General features: G+C 40.7%; 1 protein-coding gene across 2 annotated transcripts in view; it reads right to left on the minus strand.

The window, feature by feature from the left end:
• BUB1 (BUB1 mitotic checkpoint serine/threonine kinase) overlaps window positions 1-10,311 on the minus strand; it is a 40,030-nt gene extending 29,719 nt beyond the window's left edge. Inside the window, exons 1-8 of one of the 2 annotated variants that reach the window (XM_074396952.1) lie at window positions 10,217-10,311; window positions 7,505-7,564; window positions 7,288-7,426; window positions 5,908-6,104; window positions 3,469-3,512; window positions 2,423-2,523; window positions 751-803; window positions 478-662 (exon numbers count right to left, since the gene is read on the minus strand). In XM_074396952.1, the coding sequence (XP_074253053.1) occupies window positions 478-662; window positions 751-803; window positions 2,423-2,523; window positions 3,469-3,512; window positions 5,908-6,104; window positions 7,288-7,426; window positions 7,505-7,564; window positions 10,217-10,242 (805 nt within the window). In that variant the 5' untranslated portion in view covers window positions 10,243-10,311. Of the gene's footprint in view, window positions 1-477; window positions 714-750; window positions 804-2,422; window positions 2,524-3,468; window positions 3,513-5,907; window positions 6,105-7,287; window positions 7,427-7,504; window positions 7,565-10,216 lie in introns of those variants that run through there. The other variant, XM_074396948.1, reaches the window with a different exon arrangement.
• Window positions 10,312-20,069: the final 9,758 nt, after the last annotated feature.

Raw genomic sequence — 20,069 nt, forward strand, 5'->3', positions numbered from 1 at the left:
AAGGCCCAGAATGGCTATAGCCCAAATAACTTAGATGATATAAAAGTCCCAAATGGAATAAAGGTTCAAATAACTGACCTAGAGATTTAGAATTACAATATACAGATAATATTGGAAAAATTTTAAATATTTATTTCACTAAAGCTAAAATGACACTGGTATGGATATCTAATTTGCACTCTTTCAACTATGAGTTTGCTACCAAGACATCAATTTAGTCCTTGGACTAACTTGGATGCTACACTAGCGGTTAACCAATTTCCCATTTAGAAAAGGAAGTGCAGCTTGCTGCCAGTACAATATTCTCCAGGCAAATGCAAAATGGGTTAATAATGACTTCTGGGCTTCTGACAGGATGAGATGAAGACTTTTTTACAGAGCCTTTCAACATAGCCAATTATTCTATAAAAAATTACTCAGAGATGAGGATTATTTTAAGTGACATAAGAATAACTAAAAATATAAGATTGCAAGTACCCCACTGTTCATGCTTTCTCCGTTGATTGTATTTCTGAGCTCTCAATTCTTCAAAGGAAAATTCTGATTCCCCACGAATAAGCTTCTCCTTGCAATACATAACAACCTGTTGAACATCAGCTTTGGATGCCAAAGATGAGTGCACAGAATATTCTGATTTAGAAATCATGATTACTCTTTGTTCCCTACAACGGGGGAAAATACATTTACAACAATGTATTGAAGAACATTTGAAGCAAATTCATAATAGATTAATGCACTGATTATACTTGCATATTTGACTCCTTATCACAAGCTGAAGATATCACTCCTGAAAGCTCTGAACCCTAAAAACAGAAAACAAACATGAGCATTCACCTATCTGAGAAGAAAGCGTCACCTAAATTACTTCACAAAATATGAAAATGCTTGAGGTGAAGAGGACCCTTAATCTCAAGTAGATTTATATATATCTCTCTCGCATTATTTATTTTATATTATACTTATATATTTTATATTATGCTCATATATTACATCATATTAATATATTTTTAAATTATGATTAATATCAAAAGATTCAGTTCGTATCATTAACCGCACAATAAGTATTGCAACTTAATCTAATCCAGGAAAGAGTTTTATTTTTGATAAAGTCCTACCCAGCAGTAGAGAAGAACCCTAGTTGATTTCCCTTCAATTTATAGTCTAGGAGTTAGGCTATAGTGTCTAAACACTATGGGATGGATATTCCCAACTGCTGTGTTCAACATTTTTTTAATTAAAATTTTCCTCAGGTACTACTCTGCCCTCAAGAGTTCCCAAATTCATTCACTAAACAAGTATTTACCAGACACCTCCATGTCACACTCTGAGCTAGGTCTAGAAAATATTACTGTAATCAAGACCCATCTCTACTGTCTAGAGCTTAGACAGAGCAATACGAGGTCAGGAGGCTGGCAAGCATGTGTAGGATATAAAATGTAAATTGGGACAAGTTGCACTACATGTCAGGAATGCATTTTCTGCTTCTAAGAATGTGTTACATTAATAAAATCTGTACATATACCCTAAGAACAGAGGCATTGCCATTGGCTTTTGCTTCAAGGAGGTCCTTGATGAACTTTGAAAGTTGTACTATGGAGGGTAACATGGGAAACATAGCTGGGAAACGTGAGGCTGAGGGAAGGAGAGACTTGAGCATTTTCCCATGTTGATAAACCATGGAGGCAGAAGTGATCTCCATAGAGCAAAACTCTTGATGAAGATAATGACAAGTGCAGATAGACAGCAACCTTTTCTCACAGGGAAGGATGCAGTTACATTTATTGGTTGGGGGCAGAAAACTGACAGATATCACTTGATGGTATCTGCTGAAATAGAATTTAAGTTCGAGAGAGAAATTAGAGGTAGCCAGGTCTTGAGTTTGAAGAAACTGAAAAGAAGTTTAAAATCACTATAATTTGGTGCTAAAGAGTGAACCTGGAAACATAAGAGATACACAAAACATAAAGAGTGAATCGGACACTGGAAGCATGTCCCAGTGCCTAGGAGTATGAGAGCCCTAGTTGAGGCAACAGGCATCAACCTTTGAGTCTCCGAGTTTTGAAAGCCAGCTTCAGGAGCCCCCAGATGGGTATAATCCCAGGTAGAGATCTCCACAGCCTATGCAGAGGCCAGCAGAGCAGAGGAGGAAAGGATATTGGCAGGGGAGAAGCTGCTGGGGAGAGTAAAGACAGGAGGCTGTATGGTGGGGGCCTCTGGGTTAGACAATAAATTACATTTGAGTTGAGCTGCGGAAGAGAATAACAGGCCCAGGAAGTTGCCCCAGGAACACGTAGCTGACATGGAGGTTAGTCATGAGAGAAAGATCAAAGAAATGAGATGTCAAGCTGGATATAGAAGGCAGCCAGGTTGGCCATTCAATACCATTCCCAGTGTCCATACAACCTACAAATGTCATCGTTACCTGATTCTTAGAAATACAGGCCATACTATTTCCTGGATTTGATTTTGATGTTACCATTTGGTTTGAAATCTGAACATTATGAAGAGGTTCTGAGGTTCTGGCTATGAGGGAAAAGAGGATAAAATAAGGAGAAAATAAGGGTAAAACCATAATAAATAAAATTATCACACCTAATACATTCCCCTCATCCTTCCAGTAAGAATCATAAGAAATAAATCAACTCATTCCTACTGTCTCAGAAATTTCAACTACATTTTTAAAATAAATATTATACAATTTTCTGATCAATTCAAAATGCCAGGAAGTACCCAAAAGAAACATAAAATTTAACTAATGATTTTAAACAACAAGATAGGGTAGGTTTATTGCTGAAATGTGATGTTTAGTTCTAAGAAAAGAATGGCTATGTTTCTTTAAAAGTTGCATTAAACACATTTGATTCCATTCAAAATAGATGGAGTCCAGATTAACTATTTGGTCAATTTTGAATTAAAAAACAAAATCCTAGAAATACAGTGAAATCATCAGGCTTTTCTTGCAGGGTTGCTCTTTTAAAATGCTAAGACAAAGCCCTTTCTCTCTGGGGCTATTTAGTAGGCATTACAATGATCGGAGTGCTTTCTCTATTACCTGAGAGTACAATCTGGGTTTCTTTAAAAATTGGATGTGGTGTGTGTGTGTAGACAGTCTCGTTCTGTCACCGAGGCTGGAGTGCAGTGGTGTGATCTTGGCTCACTGCAACCTTCGCCTCCCAGGCTCAAGCAATTCTCCTGCTTTAGCTTCCCAAGTAGCCAGGACTACAGGTACATGCTATCACACCCAGCTAAATTTTGTATTTTAGTAGAGGTAGCATGTCACCATGTTGACTAGGCTGGTCTCAAACTCCTGACCTCAGGTGATCCACCTGTCTGGACCTCCCAAAGTGCTGGGATTAAAGGGGTGCATCACCATGCCCAGCTGATTTTGTTTTTTAGAGAAAAGGAAACACTAGTACAAATCCAAGACCGAATGGACAACAATAGGCATTTTAGAAAGTCTGATTTTACCTTGAGCTGGCAAATGGGTTTCAGTGAGGCGTGTCTGAAATAACCTAAATGACAGTAGAAAAGGCATCAATATAGATTATAAATTTACAGTTCGATACATAGCTGCTAGAGTGAAAACTAAATACCACAGACAACTTATTATAAGTTAGTAAAGTCTGAGGTCAAGAGAGAACGTACAGTTGCATTTTAGAGTTGTTTCAAAATAAAAAAATAAAATGCTGGAAATATCTTTATATCCAATATACTACCCGTATTACAAAAATTCCTCCCTTTGCCTAGTTTGTTAGTATTTCTTAAAGTCATATAACAAATACACCCTCTTTCTCCATGTATCACATCTGCAAATGTTCTAACCCAGGGTGTCTAAACTCCTACTTTAGGTACTTAATACATTTGGAACATAATGAATATATTTGGAAGAAAGCAGTGAAAGTACAAAAGTACTTAGACTACTGCTTCAAAAGGCAGACATACGAAATGCTGTGAGAGGCATTTCATGGTATGTTTCATTTTCAACTCTGTCAAGTAATGTGCAATTCCTACACTTGACATTTTTGAGCGATGCAATCCAAACTGCACCCTATAAAGCAACCAAGTGGTAAACCTTGTTGGCTCTTAAGTCAAACAAACCAATGGTTAAGAAGCCACTTTATGTGATGAGAAAAGACTGAAAATTATGTGATATTAAATAACTATTGTTAGTTTCCTTAGGTATGATTATGGAACAAGGCTCTGTAAGAAGTAAGATTTTAGAGATGTTTACAATAGGGTTTCAGGTAAAATATTTTGCTGTTATGGATCTGCTTTAAAATTCTTCAGCATTGAGAAATACAAAATGTTAAATATTAAAAGTTGGTGATAGATAAATGGAAGTTTATTACACTAATTTTTCTCTTTTATGGGTGTTAGAAAAATCTCATGATGACATCTTTAAAAAGCATGAATACCGTAGAAGAATTGAACAGATGAGTATATTAAAGGCTGGCAAGGGGTTCAGTAGATAACGGGTCTCAAATTCTACTAATGAGAGGAGAAGGGTAAACAATTGGTATAACCTTCAAGTAAGTAGTTTAGTTACATGCACCACAAGCCTAAAAACTCTTCATACACCCTTTGGCTCAAGAGTTTCAATTCTGAGAATCTATGAGAAGTAACTAAGTAAAAATAGGAAATACATTAAAAAATACTTTTATGATGAAGGGAAAAGACCTTGACACAAAGCTGCATATGTACAGAAAGCATGCATGCAATCCTGTAACAAGGAGAGAAAAAAGCACCAAGGAAAATGCCAAAAGGTTTTCTTTCGTTTTCTATATTTTCACAATTCTCTGAGATATGCTAAATCGTAGAATAAGTTTTAAAAATGTGAACAACGTTATTCATTAAGATATTCATCACAGGCCAGACGCGGTGGCTCACGTCTGCAATCCCAGCACTTTGGGAGACCGAGGCAGGAAGATCACTTGCAGTCAGGAGTTGGAGACCAGCCTGGCCAACATGGCAAAACCTCTTCTGTACTAAAATATGAAAATTAGGCAGGAATGGTGGTACATGCCTGCAGTCCCAGCTACTCAGGATACTGCGGCAGGAGAGTCTCTTGAGCCCGGAGGGGGAGGCTGCAGTGAGCTGAGATTACACCACTGCACTCCAGTCTGGGAAACAGAGTAAGACTCTGTCTTTATTTAAAAAAAAAAAAAAAAAAAAAAAGGTAAGTCGGGCACAGTGGCTCACACCTGTAATTCCAGCACTTTGAGAGACCGAGGGGGTGGATCACGAGGTCAGGATATCAAGATCATCCTGGCCGACATGATGAAACCCCATCTCTACTGAAAATACAAAAATTAGCTAGGTGTGGTAGCATGTGCCTGTAGTCCCAGCTACTCAAGAGGCTGAGGCAGGAGAATCCCTTGAACCCAGGAGGAAGAGGTAAGCTGAGATTTCAGCACTGCATTCCAGCCTGGACACCAGAGTGAGACTTTGTCTCAAGAAAAAATGAAAAAAGAAAAAAAAAGGTATCCATCATGGTGCTTTTTATAAAAATCAAAACGTAAACAACTTAAATGTCCAATTGGAGAGAGGTTGGATTATGACACAACACTGTGACAGATTTCACAACCACTTTAGAAGTAGTTTAAAAGTTCATAATTTCTTAAGTATAAATTTCTTTGTATGTGTAACCAAACATACAATGATTTACTGTTAAAATATACAAATACAAGGATTCCCACACATGCACAGGAAAAGATACTAGAAGGAAATGTGTCAGTTATTATTAATGTAGTATTTCTGAGCAGTTTGTTTTTCTTTATACTATCCTGTATTATCCACATTTTCCAAAACTAGGATTTTCCTGTATAAATTGCTAACGATACAATTTTTAAGAGCAAACATTACATTTCAAAGTCGGAAGCATCACAGGGAGTTTTAATTGGTAGCTACCTGTACTGTTGTTGCAGGAGCTCTCTAGGTTCAGCCTGGTTTTGAATTCCTCTCCGGAGGACAGCACTGGCATGCTGCAGCTCTCCTTGGGCTTCCAGATGCCCCGCCCAGGATATGTACAGAAGGGATGACAGGGTTCCAATCCCATGGTTGTATAGAAACTCAAAAAACTGATGGAGGTCACTGTTGTACTCAGCCTACGGGAACCCAAAACAAAAAGATGTAAAAATAATGGAACTGCTAGTCTACATGTGGTGAGGAGTTAGCCAGCTAAGCTAGGAGCCCCTAGGTAACTTCAGATGGGGGCAAAACCAAGGCAGGATTAGAGGGTTGAACTTTTCAGTCCCACCCCTGAACTTCCAGGGAGGGAAGAGGGACTAAGTTTAAGCTGATCATCAACAGCCAATGATTTAATCAATCATGTCTGTGTAAGGCACCACCATAAAAACCCAAAAGGACAGAGCTTAGACAAGCTTCTGGAGAGCTAAACACAGGGAGGTTCCTGGAGGGTGTCATACCTGGAGAGGGCAAGGAAGCTCTACACGCCTTCCCAAATACCTTGCCCTAAACATCTCTTCATCTGGTGTTCATTGGTATTCTTAGTAATATCCTTTATTAACAGTAACCGTAAGTGTTTCCCTGCATTCTGTGAGCCACTCTAGCAAATTGATGGAACCCAAGCCCAAAGAGAGGGTTGTGGGAACTCTGCTTTATAGCCAGTCAATCAGAAGCACAGGTAAAACAATGTGTGGCTTGCAACTGGCATTGGAAGTGGGAGGCAGTCTTGTGGAACAGAGCCCTTAACTTGTTTCAGGTAGTGCTGGAATTGAATCGGAGACACAACTACAGAGCTGACTGATTGACTGCAGGTAGAGAGAAGTCTGCACGTACTTTTTTGGGGGTGGGTTGGGGAGGACAGTCTCACTCTGTTGCCCAGGCTGGAGTGCAGTGGCATGACCTCGGCTCACCACAGCCCCCACCTCCCAGTCTCAAGCAATTCTCCAGCCTCAGGTTCCTGAATGGCTGGGATTACAGGTACCCGCCACCATGCCGGTCTAATTTTTGTATTTTTAGTAGAGATAGGTTTTCACCATTCTGACCAGGCTGCACCTGAACTCCTGAACTCAAGTGATCCACCGGCCTTGGCCTCCCAAAGTGCTAGGATTACAGGTGTGAGCCACTGTGCCCATCCCTCACATATTTTTTAATGACTAGTGGCACAGAAGTCCACTGAATCAGAGAATAAACAGTTTTTCCTCTCTATTATCTTCAGAACTGGAAATGAGGAACTAAAAGTCTAAAATGATCTTACAATGTAAGTTTAAAAAGCAGAAGTACAACATGATTATAGATTTGATGATACATCTTAAGTATACTTACAAATTTTAAACAATAATTGATGAATCTTGGGTCATTGTGGTATTTCTTCTTATCTAAAAATTCCTTCATTAAATGTTCCAGTAAAGTTGCCAAGTATTCTCTATTCTCAGGAAAATTCTCTTCTACCCACTGTATGTAGCTACAAAAATATGGGTAATGTTAATTTTCCATAGGACAGCATACAGCTTGTTTAAAAAAAAAATAACTAAATGCTGACCTTTCCCATTCACCAAGAGGGTCATTGCCCTTGTAGCTCTGCATATGGGCTTCAAACATCCTAGAACAGAGAAAAGTATGCACATGGGATGTTAGGGACAATTCCTACAAGCAAAAGATACACTTGATTTTATATATACCATTTATATACATTAAAATGAAAATCTTAAATATCAATCCAAATAGTATTTAATAAGAAGCATTTGCTCAGAAGTAGTCAGAAAACTCAGAAGCAGCCAGTGTTTTTCCAGAAGTCCCAGCTGTATCCCCAAGGGTCTCCTCCTCTCATGGAACCCCAATGTCACTGCCACCATGAGGGCCAGTGTCCACAAGTTTGCTGCTCCTTCTAACAGGAGGATCTAAGCATGGCACTGACTCAGACCCCTGCCCTTCCAGTGGGATCTAGGCAAGGCAGTGACTCAGATCCCTGCCTTTGCTTCCCAGGAGCATGGCTGACACGTGGCTGGAACAAGAGTCAAAGAGGGCCTGTAAATGGGTGTGAGGCAGCCCAGAGTACCACAAAGTAGAGCTTCCAGACACAGTTTGTTTTCATGGCTTCAGAGTAACAAAGTCCCTGAGGAAAAGCAGATGACAGCAGTGCTCAGAAATCAGCCACAGAACTCCCAGAGAACTCTACTTCCCCCATTTCCACATACTCAGCCAAGGCCTAAATCAAAAAAAAAAAAAAAAAAAAAAAAATCAGCCAAGTAGAGCAAAATTCCCCTTGGAAATTCAGATGCTAGAGGGGCTAAACAAACAAAAAGAAACATGCAAAGTAATGTCAGGTTACATTAAGTACTTAGAAGAACAAACTAAATAAAACATAACAGGAGAAAGGATGAGAATGTGACAAGTTACTATTTTTAGATAAAGTGGCCAGGGAAGTCCTGCCTCTCTTGAGGCAGTAACAGGTGATCAATGCCAGAGAGCCATGTAGTTATCTGGGAACGAAATGGTCAAGGCTGAGAGAACTTCAGGAACAGAAAGAAAGCCAGTGTGGTTTAAGTGTCATCAGCAGGAAAAAGTGGGGGTGACAAGATCTAATTTTCATTTTTATGTCCCTCTGTGTGAAGAAAGGAATAGAAGGTAAGAAGGGAAGTACGAAACCAGTCAGGAAGACTCCTAGGTTTTCTATCTGAGACACTATATATATATATTTTTAAATGATGTAAAAAGCAATATATGTTTTTATTTTTTTTAGAGATGGAATCTTGCTCTGTTGTCCATGCTAGAGTACATTGGTATAATCATGGTTCACTGTAACCTCAAATTTCTGTGTTCAAACGATCCTTCTGCCTCAGCCTCCTGAGTAGCTGAGATTTACTGGCACATGCCACCATGTCTGGCTAATTTTTTATTTTATTTTTTGCAGAGATGGGGTATCACTATTGGTCTTGAACTCCTGGCCTCAAGTGACTTTCTTGCCTTGGTCTCGAGTGTTGGTATTACAGGCATGAGCCACCATGCCCCGCCTAAAAAGCAATATTTATTTCTTTTTAGGTAAATATAAAGAAAAATAAAAATAAACTAGAAAAAACGGTTACACATGACAGAGTAGGAGGGTAGGCAGGTACAGGAGTTCTCGGTAAATATTGTTCTCACTCTTCTTTTAATCATATAACTGTATTGCTTATTTTTGAAACTAAAAAAAATTACTTCTGAATTCTGAATGTTTCTCATGCTTCATAGAGAAGAGGGACAAATCCATATTTCAGAACTTTTCTTCCAAAATATGTCTAGTAGGCCCATCCAAGGTAAACATTTCATATTCTAACACCAACCACATTTCTCTAGTAAAATGACCTAAATACACTGTAATACTAAAACAACCAGTTCACTAAAGCAAATTAATCTTTAGTAAGTCAAAATGAGACCAGGAATATCTGCTTTCCCTTTAAAAATGGGGAAACTTCTGAAAGAAAATAATTTGCTGGCTAGGTTGAAGGCTACAGAAAAAGTCCTAGAGCAAATATATTTTTGTTTTTACTGTATTTAACAATCTCGGTCTTCTAATCCCAATGAACTAATAAAACGGACCAGTTTTACATCCTGCCACCTATGACTTAATTGTTTTAAACAGTTTTAAGTTACAGTCTTAGTAAACCATCTAAGTCAAAAAACAAAGGCGTGGGAACTTTAAAAAGTTAGTGATGTTAGCAGGCGGGCACACGTCACTCAATAATAAGCAAAGCTATTTTATTCTTTTCCACTTTTTTTCTTAAAGTACCCTGTATTCAAAGACTTTTTAAAAATAGCGGTGGGATTATGGGTATGAGAGCAACTTTAAATTCGTTCCCTGCTGTAGTCTAATTGTTAAACACGTGACTTTGAAAATTTATCTTAAAATCTAAACAGAGGGTTCGGGGTTTTTGTTAGGTTAAACAGCTATCAGGAGACAGTTCCTCACAAAGAATTAACCAGAGCTCTGGGGGCCCAACGAATTATCCAAATCTCCTCAAACGGCCACTGTGGTGCAGCTGGGCGGACGAGCACCGGGCCTCGGCGGAGCCCACTGTGCCGAGCCCTCCCCGGCTCTCAAGCGGCCCACGGCCTTCCTGGACACACTCCAAACCCAGGAAGCGGGGGGAGGGAGCAAAAGAAGGCAGGCCTAGGGCGGGCCGGGCCCAAACCCCAGGCGCCCCAAACCCCTGGGCTTCCCCACGCCAGGCGCCCCAGCCCCTGGGCTTCCCCACCCCACCAGATGGACACTTACTGAAGGACATTTTCCGGGGTGTCCATGGCCAGAAAATGCTGGGCGGCGGCAGCCAAACCCGCACCACAAGCCAGTAGCCGCCGCCAATTCGAATCTCCCGCGCAGCCGCAGTCGGCTCGCCGAGCGCTTCAGGGAGCCTGTCATTGGTCACGGTCTCAGAAGGAGCTGGCCAATCGCCGGGGCCGTTGCTCGGAGATCAAGTCCCGCCTCCCTCCTTTGGGCCAGTAGCCTCTCCCACTTCCGGTAGCTGTCGGTTGAACCGAAACCTGGCTGCAGGGGAGGGGGCGCGGGGTGTTTGGGATACGGCGCGGCGAGGAGGAGCTGGCTTGGCTTGGGCGTCGGGAATTGTTTTTTTTGTTTGTTTAGCTATCCAGATTGTAACTGGTTTACATAATTACACGATTAAGCCGTCGTTGTAGGAAAGGCTTTGCAGAAGAAAAATGATTTCACTGGAGGTCTTAAACCAAAGAAACTTGCCTCAGCCCTTGGGTCCTGAGAGTCGCGTTTCTTCCCCGCCTTCGCTTAAATATGTAAACCAGAATCGTTATGTCTGGTTCATGGAACGGAAAAAAAAAAAATCCCGTGTGCAGGGGGTGGGCAGTGGGTGGGATGGTCGAGACTGTAGTGTCTTAAGCAGTAGTGCCCGGGAAAGACGGAGAGGCAGGTGGGGAGAAAAAAAACGGGACCTGCTGCCGGGGACGTCTCCCGCTTTCCCGGCGGTTGAAAAGACCCCAAATGCTAAAACCAATGCAGTCTTAGCCTTAGTCTTACAGACTCAAGTACCGTGGCAAAGAGGGAGGGACTACGGTCTGTTTGGGGGGGGCGGGGGGAGCGGGAACCTGCGGAGTTTTTGGCTCAGCGACTTCTGTGAGGGTACGTTGCGGGGGCGTTCTAGGGTCGACTACGTAATTATACCAGGCAAGGAAAGTGATGGGTTGGTGCCCTTGGAGTAGACCCCTGGGCTTGATGTAACCGATCTGAGAGGCTGGGCCCGTGCCCTGCGCCACACAGGGGCTCTGTTAGGCAGCTTCAGGCGAAAGGTGGGGCTCAAGGGACTGGACTTTCCCTGCAGCCAGCTGTAATTAACATCAAAGAAGAGTTTGGGTAGATTATAGAATACCCGCTTTCAACATCTTTTGAGGGACGAAGCACTCTGGGAGACCAAGTTCTTAGAACCCATAAAATCAAAAGTAGACACCTCTTTGGAGAGGAGTTCAGATGTCTAAAGAGAAAATATGTAATACGCTGATGATTCGTAAGAGTGAGTTGGGAAACGGTTTGCCTCGTCTTCTCTGCCCCTTGGTCTTTAATAACTTCCTACTCCACCTCTCAAGAGTGTTTCAAGGGCTACTCGACAATGCAAAATAAAGACCTGTTCATGCTAGAAGGAGGTTGTGTGGATGTTTCTGCTTCCTTGGCCTCTTGAGTTAAATACTTTAAAAAGTAAGGCGGGGCGTGGTGGCTCATGCTTGTAATCCCAGCACTTTGGGAGGCTGAGGCAGGCAGATCACCCGAGGTTAGGCATTTGAGACCAGCCTGGCCAACATGGTGAAACCCTGTCTCCACTAAAAATACAAAAATTAGCTGGGTGCTGTCTCTACTAAAAATACAAAAATTAGCCAGGTGTGGTGATGCACACCTATAATCCCAGCTACTCTGGAGGCTGAGGAAGGAAAATCACTTGAACCCAGGAGGTGGAGGTTGCAGTAAGCTGAGATCGCGCTATTACACTCCAGCAACAGAGGCGAATTCCACCTAGAAAAAAGAGAGGAAAAAAAAAATTGGCTTCTGGAAATCCTAGTGCTCCAGAGTTTCTTCCAGTGTGTAGGTGGCTTTGAATCTGCATGAGTCTCCAATTTGTGGGGTTTATTACTCAGAGGAGTCTCACTCTGAGGTCTTTAGATACATGCTAGGTTCTGCTAACCATCCCAGAAACTAAGACATTTTTGGTCCCATCAGCTCAAGTTTTCATCTGCTTCTGATAGTGGCTCAGTCAGTAATCAATCAGGAAATGTTGATTGAGAAGCCATCATGAGTTAGGTGCTAACTACAACCTTGTCTAACTCAAACAGAACCTGTGCTGAAGAAGTTAAGTGATTTAGACTGGGAAATGAGAACACAGAAATAAAGAATTGTTTAAAGGTGGCATATATGTATGTTAAGAGACAAATGAGTTCAGACTGTATCTGGTAGGCCAACAGTTCCCAACCTATTTGACACCAGGGACAGGTTTCATGGAAGACAGTTTTTGATGGGCATGGGGGTGTTGTAGTGGTGGGCAGTGGGTGGGATGGTTTTAGGATAAAAGTGTTCTATCTCAGATCATCAGGCATTAGATTCTCATAAGGAGCTCGTAACCTAGATCCCTCGCATGCCGCAGTTCACAATAGGGTTTGCATTCCTATGAGAAGCTAATGCCCTGCTTATTTGACAGGAGGCTGAGCTCAGACAGTAACTCACCAGTCACCTTCTGCTGTGTGGTCCAGTTCCTAACAGGCCATGAACAGGTACCAGCCCATGGCCTGGGGGTTGGGGACCCCTGTGCTAGGGGTATTCAGAGGAGGAAAAGGTAATGAGGACCTGTTGGTGAGACAAAGCTTCATAGGAAAGGTGGGTCTTGAATTGGGCCTTAAAGGGAGTGGGGAATGGATATGGGTGGGGCAGAGCCAGGGGGAGGTCATTGCATGTGTAAATCAAGATTTTAAAAGGAGATCACTCTTGAAGATTTATGAGTGTTAGAGATTCTTTTTTGAAAGACTAGTTTGCTATTTTGATGTTAAATCTTGAATGCTAGACTAAGAATTGTGCATTTAATAACTTTAATAATGATTTTTTTTAAAGCACATGCTTATTTAAGCATGTGATCATAAGGACTTCATGATAGTTATACTTAATTCTACCCTGTTTTCTAAAAGCCATAGAGATTGTCTACCCTCCTTGGTTACTAGGGGTTCCTCTCCCACCAGGCTTGTTTATGGGTGAGATATCATAGATGCTTTTTTTACACTGCCCTTAAAAAAAGCACACTAACCCCTTGTCTAACCCCATTGCCAATTGCTGCAGGTATATCCAAGAGTGATAGAAATAAAATATTACCATTGCCAGCAGTGATTAGAAACTGACATTTTCCTAGGAATTATTTTGTGGCTTATTCAATGGCTTCCCTTTATCCTCACTTATGGCAGTTTCCTTCTGCCATTATTCATTTTTTTTTTTTTTTTTTTTTTGAGACGGAGTTTCGCTCTTGTTACCCAGGCTGGAGTGCAATGGCGCGATCTCGGCTCACTGCAACCTCCGCCTCCTGGATTCAAGCAATTCTCCTGCCCCAGCCTCCTGAGTAGCTGGGATTACAGGCACGCACCACCATGCCCAGCTAATTTTTTGTATTTTTAGTAGAGACGGGGTTTCACCATGTTGACCAGGATGGTCTCGATCTCTCGACCTTGTGATCCACCCGCCTCGGCCTCCCAAAGTGCTGGGATTTTCTTTGAGGAAGAATTAAAATGATCTGCCTACAAATGTGTTCATCTTAATATCCATATTAGGATAATTAACCTAAAAATCTAAAGAGCCTAAATCCTGACTGTGGCAGTGTTCAGGATTTATTGGAGACAGGGAGAGAGATGGACAGAAAAGGCAGAGAACAGTACTTTGCAGACTTCAAACTGATGTTGCAGGCAGAGAGAATGAAAGAGGGAATCAGATCACATGGATGGACAATTCTCAGAACACAATGATGTCTTTAATATATAGGAAAAAGAAAAGAATCCAAGATAATTTGAAGCTTAGGAGAATTAACAGAAATAGGCCATTGGTGCTGGGAAGACTACTATTTTAGACATGTTGAGTTGGAGGGGTTACCAGGTCTTTTTCTTCTTCATGAGACTAGACACTGCAAAAGAACAGACAGATATGATTCACAGACTTCAAAAGCTTATTGAAAGAAGTTTCACATGCCACTTCTTAAGCCTAGAATGATTTTTTTTTCCCTAAGAGTTTCACATTATCTCTACATGCCAGGGAGAAATGAAGAACCTCTGAACACTTTTATATTTTGATTAAAAAAATCTGTAAACCTCAAAGAAATACATACTGGAAATTTACATAAATCAATTTAAGCAGAAAATACCAAAGGGCTGACAAATGTGTTGCTAATTTTTTAAAAATTCACCAGTTGGAAGCTCATGCCACTGATAGTACTCCAATTTCTCTGTTCTCACTCGTGCCTTGTTAAATCTTCTTCCTCTGCCATTTGTCTCAGGCCTGAGTTAAGAGGGTAGCAGTTGTCATAGAATATCTGAAAGTCTATTAAATGATCATTCTTTCTTCATTAATTTGTCTTTTTTTATTTTTGGCATTACTATTGTCTTAGTGTTTCTGTTACCTTATCTCCTCAAACCCACCCAGAGTGTGAGAGGAGAGGTGTGCTTTGGTCTGGGTCAGAGCAGCAGATCTAGCTATCTCTAAATATATGCCTTTCTTTCATCTAATGCAGAAATGTACAGCTGTAAGTCTCTCTTCCTTTCCAACTCCAATTCCCTTATAATTTGAATATTAAATATCCATCTAAAAATGACTCCAATAAATGTCTCTAAATTATTATGAAGGCCAATAGATAAAGTATCTTCATTTGTATATGGGTTTTTAGTGACTTGCTATTCTAACATCATAATTCCAAACTTATTGGAGAAGGAAAATCAGGCCACATCAGTGTACCTAAGCTCCAATCTTGATTTTCCCAAGAAGCAGTAAATGGTCAAATGACCTAAACTCTCAATCTGGGTATCAGCTTCTTGATCTATGAAATGAAGAAAACTGTCCCTTTGTCTTCATAATGTTCCTTTGTCTTCCACTGTCCAATAACCTCATAAGATTTTCTACTTAATTCCTAACATATCTTGGATTGCCTCATAATATAAAAGTTAGTGCTGTGTTTCAAAAAGGAAAATAATTTTCTCTAGGTTCTGCAGATTTGATCTAAGCAAATAATCACAAATACTTGTATATCTTCTTTTTCCTGAGAAATTTCAAGACATTCAGAGTAGTAGTACTAGACATGTGGCTAGTTCATAGTGTCCTGAAACATTATATATTGGAGATTTATAATTAGAATAGTTTCAGTAAACAAAGGAGTGATTTAGGAGACTATATTAAGAATAAAGTCGATATGCAGAAAAGGAGATATTTAGCTCAATCTTAGATATTTTTTCATCTGTTTGTGTGTTGTGAGTTTGGATGATACGTATGGTACCAAAGCCCTGAGTCTAACTTGTATCACTGCAGATTAGGAGGAAAGATGGAGGTGGAGATAGGGGAATGGGGTTCCAACTCCTTCGAGAAGGCTCCCCAGAAAACTCTGATAGAATGTTCAGTTCAGCACATCATCCTGTTATTTATATAAAGGGCTCAAGTGATCCCTAAATGTTAATTCCATTTTTAGGTGTGGTAATTGTATTCGTCCATTCTTGCACTGCTATAAAGAAATATGAGACGGGTAATTTATAAAGAAAAAGTTTAATTGGCTCATGGTTCTGCAGGCTGTATAGGAACCATAGTGGCTTCTGCTTCAGGGGTGGGGGAGGGCCTTAGGAGACTTACAATCATGGTGGAAAGTGAAGAGACAGCAGGCATGTCTGGAGCAGGAGGAAGAGAATGAGAGAGGGGAGGTGCTACACACTTTTAAACAACCAGATCTCATGAGAACTGTATCATGAAAACAGCACCAAGGGGATGGTGCTAAACTATTCATGAGGGATCCATCCCCATGATCCAATCACCTCCCACCAGGTCCCACCTCACTGGGGATTACAATTTGACATGAGATTTGGGTGAGAACACAGATCCAAACCATATCAGTAATAGAGACTAGAGGCCATATTTCGTTCCCTTTCCTACTGGAGGCAATTTGATTGTTCATAAGCTTAGTCTTGAATCCTGAGCACAGATATATGGCTACTTGTATTTCCTCCAGACTGGCCCACCTTAACTTTGTGCACTTCTTTAGACTTACCTCCTCCTGTCACCTACAGAGTTCCTTAGCTTCCGTTCTTTAACTTTGAATCCTTTCATTGCTATGTAAGTTGTGCTGACTTAGATTCTGGGGCAGATGGTCCTCTTAATACTTAGGAAACTGGATCCAGCAAACTTTAGTCTTGGAACTGAAAGCATACATGGAACATGTCACTTTCCTTCTTTACAGGCATTATTCTAAATTTGTAGTCTCAATCCCTTCCAATTAGGCTTCTAAAATGCTAGTCGAGTGGGATGATCTCTATGGTCAATGCCAGAGACCAACAGCTTTCTCAAGCCTTCCTCTACCTTCAGGTGTTGAGGACAAAGATTGTTTTCCTTTCTTCTTCACAGCTGCTATCACCTTTTTGATCTCTTATGACTTACAAAGTAGGACAGATGAGAATAGTCTCTTCAGATCCCACTGTTTTTTCTTTGGACTCCTGAAAAACAGAGGCTTTTGTTTATTTTGAAAGTTTGCTAAAATGGATGTATTAAAAATACAACTCTTGTAGAGTTCAAGAGATGTTGCTTAATCTATATTTTGTGCTTTTTCCTTTATGTGTTTTCCAAGTTTTTTTCTATCTCTTCTTCTGACTAATGGCAAATCTCACTTTGTCATTTGTTTCCTCCATAAAAGAATTGTTCTGAGCTCACTTTCAGTAGAGAGATGGCCTGTCAGGATGGATAACTATTCGATCACATAACTGGCCTTAGAACCAAAAGACTCTTAGACCAGAAATATATATTTTTTTCTTATTTGGAATTTATTTTACAAATACTTAAAATAGTTAAATAACATTTAGTTCTAAGCATAACAAATCACCTTTATTGAGAAAGAAGGGAGCAGTTCTGGCTTCTCTGGGAAAATCATCATTCAAATCATATGTCAGGGAAGTGTTGCACTCTTAGGAAAAACAGCCACCTGTCACTAGGCCCTGGCCAGATTTATCTTCAAGATGGTGGTTTGGGCATGCAGGCAATGACAGCAGACCACATCGCTCTTGAGAGGTGGTGACTGGCCAATTTTTTTCTTGATTCTGATAGAACGTGTTCTGTTTCCACCCCACCTGGGTGTACTACAATTCAGTTCTGATACTAACTGCCGATAGTAAGCATCAGACTCTGAAGGTTTAAGAGCATAGTCCCCAGTAAAGCTGTTCTTACTTCAGATGCCAGCTGCAAGTTCAGGGGTTCTCAGGCCACCTGCATTTCTAACCAACTGGCCACTAAGTTGGGAGTTTCCATGAATCCCTCAGGTTTACTAATTCACTAGAATGGCTCACAGAGCTCAGGAATGCTCTATGCTTATTATTATAATAATTTTATTGTAAAGAATACACATAAGATGAGGTGTGGGAGGGTCCTAGACATGGAATTTAGATGCTCCCTCCCTGGGAAATTGGGTATGTCACTCTGCTGGCACATCAATGCGTTCACCAACCACAAAGCTTCATTGAGCTTCAGTGTTCAGAGTTTTTATTGAGGTCTCATTACATAAGCATGATTGAATGAATACTTGGCTACTTGATTGAAATCAATCTTCAGCATCTTGGAGGTCTGGAGAACTGGCTGATATCTTAGAACTCAAAGCCTCAATAAACACTATTATCAGGTGCTTGGTCTTTCTACTGATCAACTTCCATCCTAAAGCTACGTAGGGGCCCCACCATGGTAATACAAGAGTTACTAAGAAATAATTTTTAGGCAGGTAGAAAGGGTGAAGAATCCCCAGTGGAAATTTCTTTTAATAAAAGCAACTCCCAAAACACTTCTTTTCTAATAGAAAAGCAGCTTGGAAGGCCAGGCTGGCAAGTATTGATATGTAAATGCAAGAAATTAGAAACTAGGTCTGCCCAGACAGCATGGTGGCTCACACCTATAATCCCAGCCCTTTGGGAGGCTGAGACAGGTGAATCACGAGGTCAGAAGTTTAAGACCAGCCTGGCCAACATGGTGAAATCCTGTCTCTACTAAAAAAATACAAAAATTAGCTGGGCATGATGACACATGCCTGTAATCCCAGCTACTCAAGAGGCTGAGGCAAGAGAATTGTTTGAACCAGGACCCAAGAGGCAGAGGTTGCAGCCAGCCAAGATTGCACCACTGTACTACAGCGTGGTCTACAGACTGAAACTCCATCTCGAAAGAAAGAAAGAAAGAAAGAAAGAAAGAAAGAAACTAGGTTCATACAATATGGCAATTCTTCCTGTCTTCTCTGTCACCACATGTGCCAGGCGTCATGGCTGCTTGCAGATAACACCACCTGTGCAGGACATCATGGGGACCTGTATTTGCATATTAAAAGGCTAGGGTAAGTGGCCAGTTTTTTTCGTGGTCTGCATAAATGACACACCTGGTCAAACAATCCCCTGGTCCCTATGCAAATAAGATATCACCTCCTCCAGCCTCCCAATATAACTGATGACTTTTCTGCTGCACACAGGGTTTTTCTCTCCGTTAGGAGCACCCCTCCTCTGTCTCCGTAAGGAGGAGCTTTTTTCCTTCTTTCTTGCCTATTAAACTTTCCGCTCCTTAAAACCACTCCATGACTATCCAAGTGGTTTATCAAATCGGTGGTAGACAAAGAACTTTGGTGTTTCTGCAGTCATCACAGCCAAATCAATGGGGTCATCTCATTAGCATAACAAAGACATTTCTAATAGTCACAAATTTCAAGAGATTTTGAAGCTCTGAACTAGGAACCCAGGAAAATGATCAGCAATTTTTTAATTATTATACCACAGACATGATCTGCATCACAGAGGTGATCTGTATCTTTGAACATCAGCTTAAAATTTCATGAGCTTTTACAGCATACCCCACTAATTTCTAAATTATTTAAAAAATATTTTTAAATTTTAATTTATTTGTAGAGATTGGGTCTCTCTTTATTGCCCAGACTGTCCTTGAACTCCTCCTGGGCTTGAACTTCTGGGCTCAAGCAATTCATCCGCTTTGACCTCCCAAAATGCTGGAATTATAGGCATGAGCCACCACACCTGGCCCCTCAGAGATGTTTATATAGCTGGGCATGAATATAATTCTTGTGTGTGTATCAGAGTAAAATAACATTCTTTAGCTTGTCTTTTTGGAAACAAAGTAATGACAAGGAAAACTGAAGTAAGACTAAGTTACCTGAAGACTAGTTTATCAGATGCTTAGTTTGGGCATTCATATGGTTAATTATTGTATCTACTACATTGATGTGCTTCATGTTTAACTGCTGATTCTAGGGAAAGACAAAAGCTTCTAGCCACAGGTAACTAGAGGCAATGTTGAAATAGCCTTGTTTCATTTCAATTCCACTCTTTTGTGTCTTTCTGTCTATAATTTCCCTGCCAAAGAGTTGTGTTATCCAGAAGTAATGTTAGCAGATGTACATGACTTTATAATGACTGCTCAGCCATAGTCAGCATTTATGTAAGTTGCATTTCTACTATATAGGGCTTTCTGCCTTGCCTGCAGCTGTTACAATTACTGTTGCTGCTAGTACTCTTAAATTTTCATCTTGTATTCTTTAATCTTTGCAATCCCCTTGCTTTTGCATATTATTTATGCTTTTGAATATGAGATTGTCTTTGTGTTTGTTGCTCTTTGCAATTGATGTGCTGCATGGTCTGCACAGGGTTGTTTCTCCGAGATAGTTGGTTCACTGGGCAGTGTTTCTCTATTTATGCTTCTCTTTTGGCTAGGCCTTGGGGCTTCTGGTTTTCTGACTTCTTGGGCTTCTGTTTCTGAACCTATTGCCCCTTTTGACTTCTTGACGAATAATGAATTTGAACCATAACTTCCCTTAACCAGTTTATCTTTCTGATCATCTCTGACCTTTGGACCTCAGTGT

Source organism: Saimiri boliviensis, chromosome 1, assembly GCF_048565385.1.
Source record: "Saimiri boliviensis isolate mSaiBol1 chromosome 1, mSaiBol1.pri, whole genome shotgun sequence".
In the NCBI taxonomy this organism is placed as follows: domain Eukaryota; kingdom Metazoa; phylum Chordata; class Mammalia; order Primates; family Cebidae; genus Saimiri; species Saimiri boliviensis.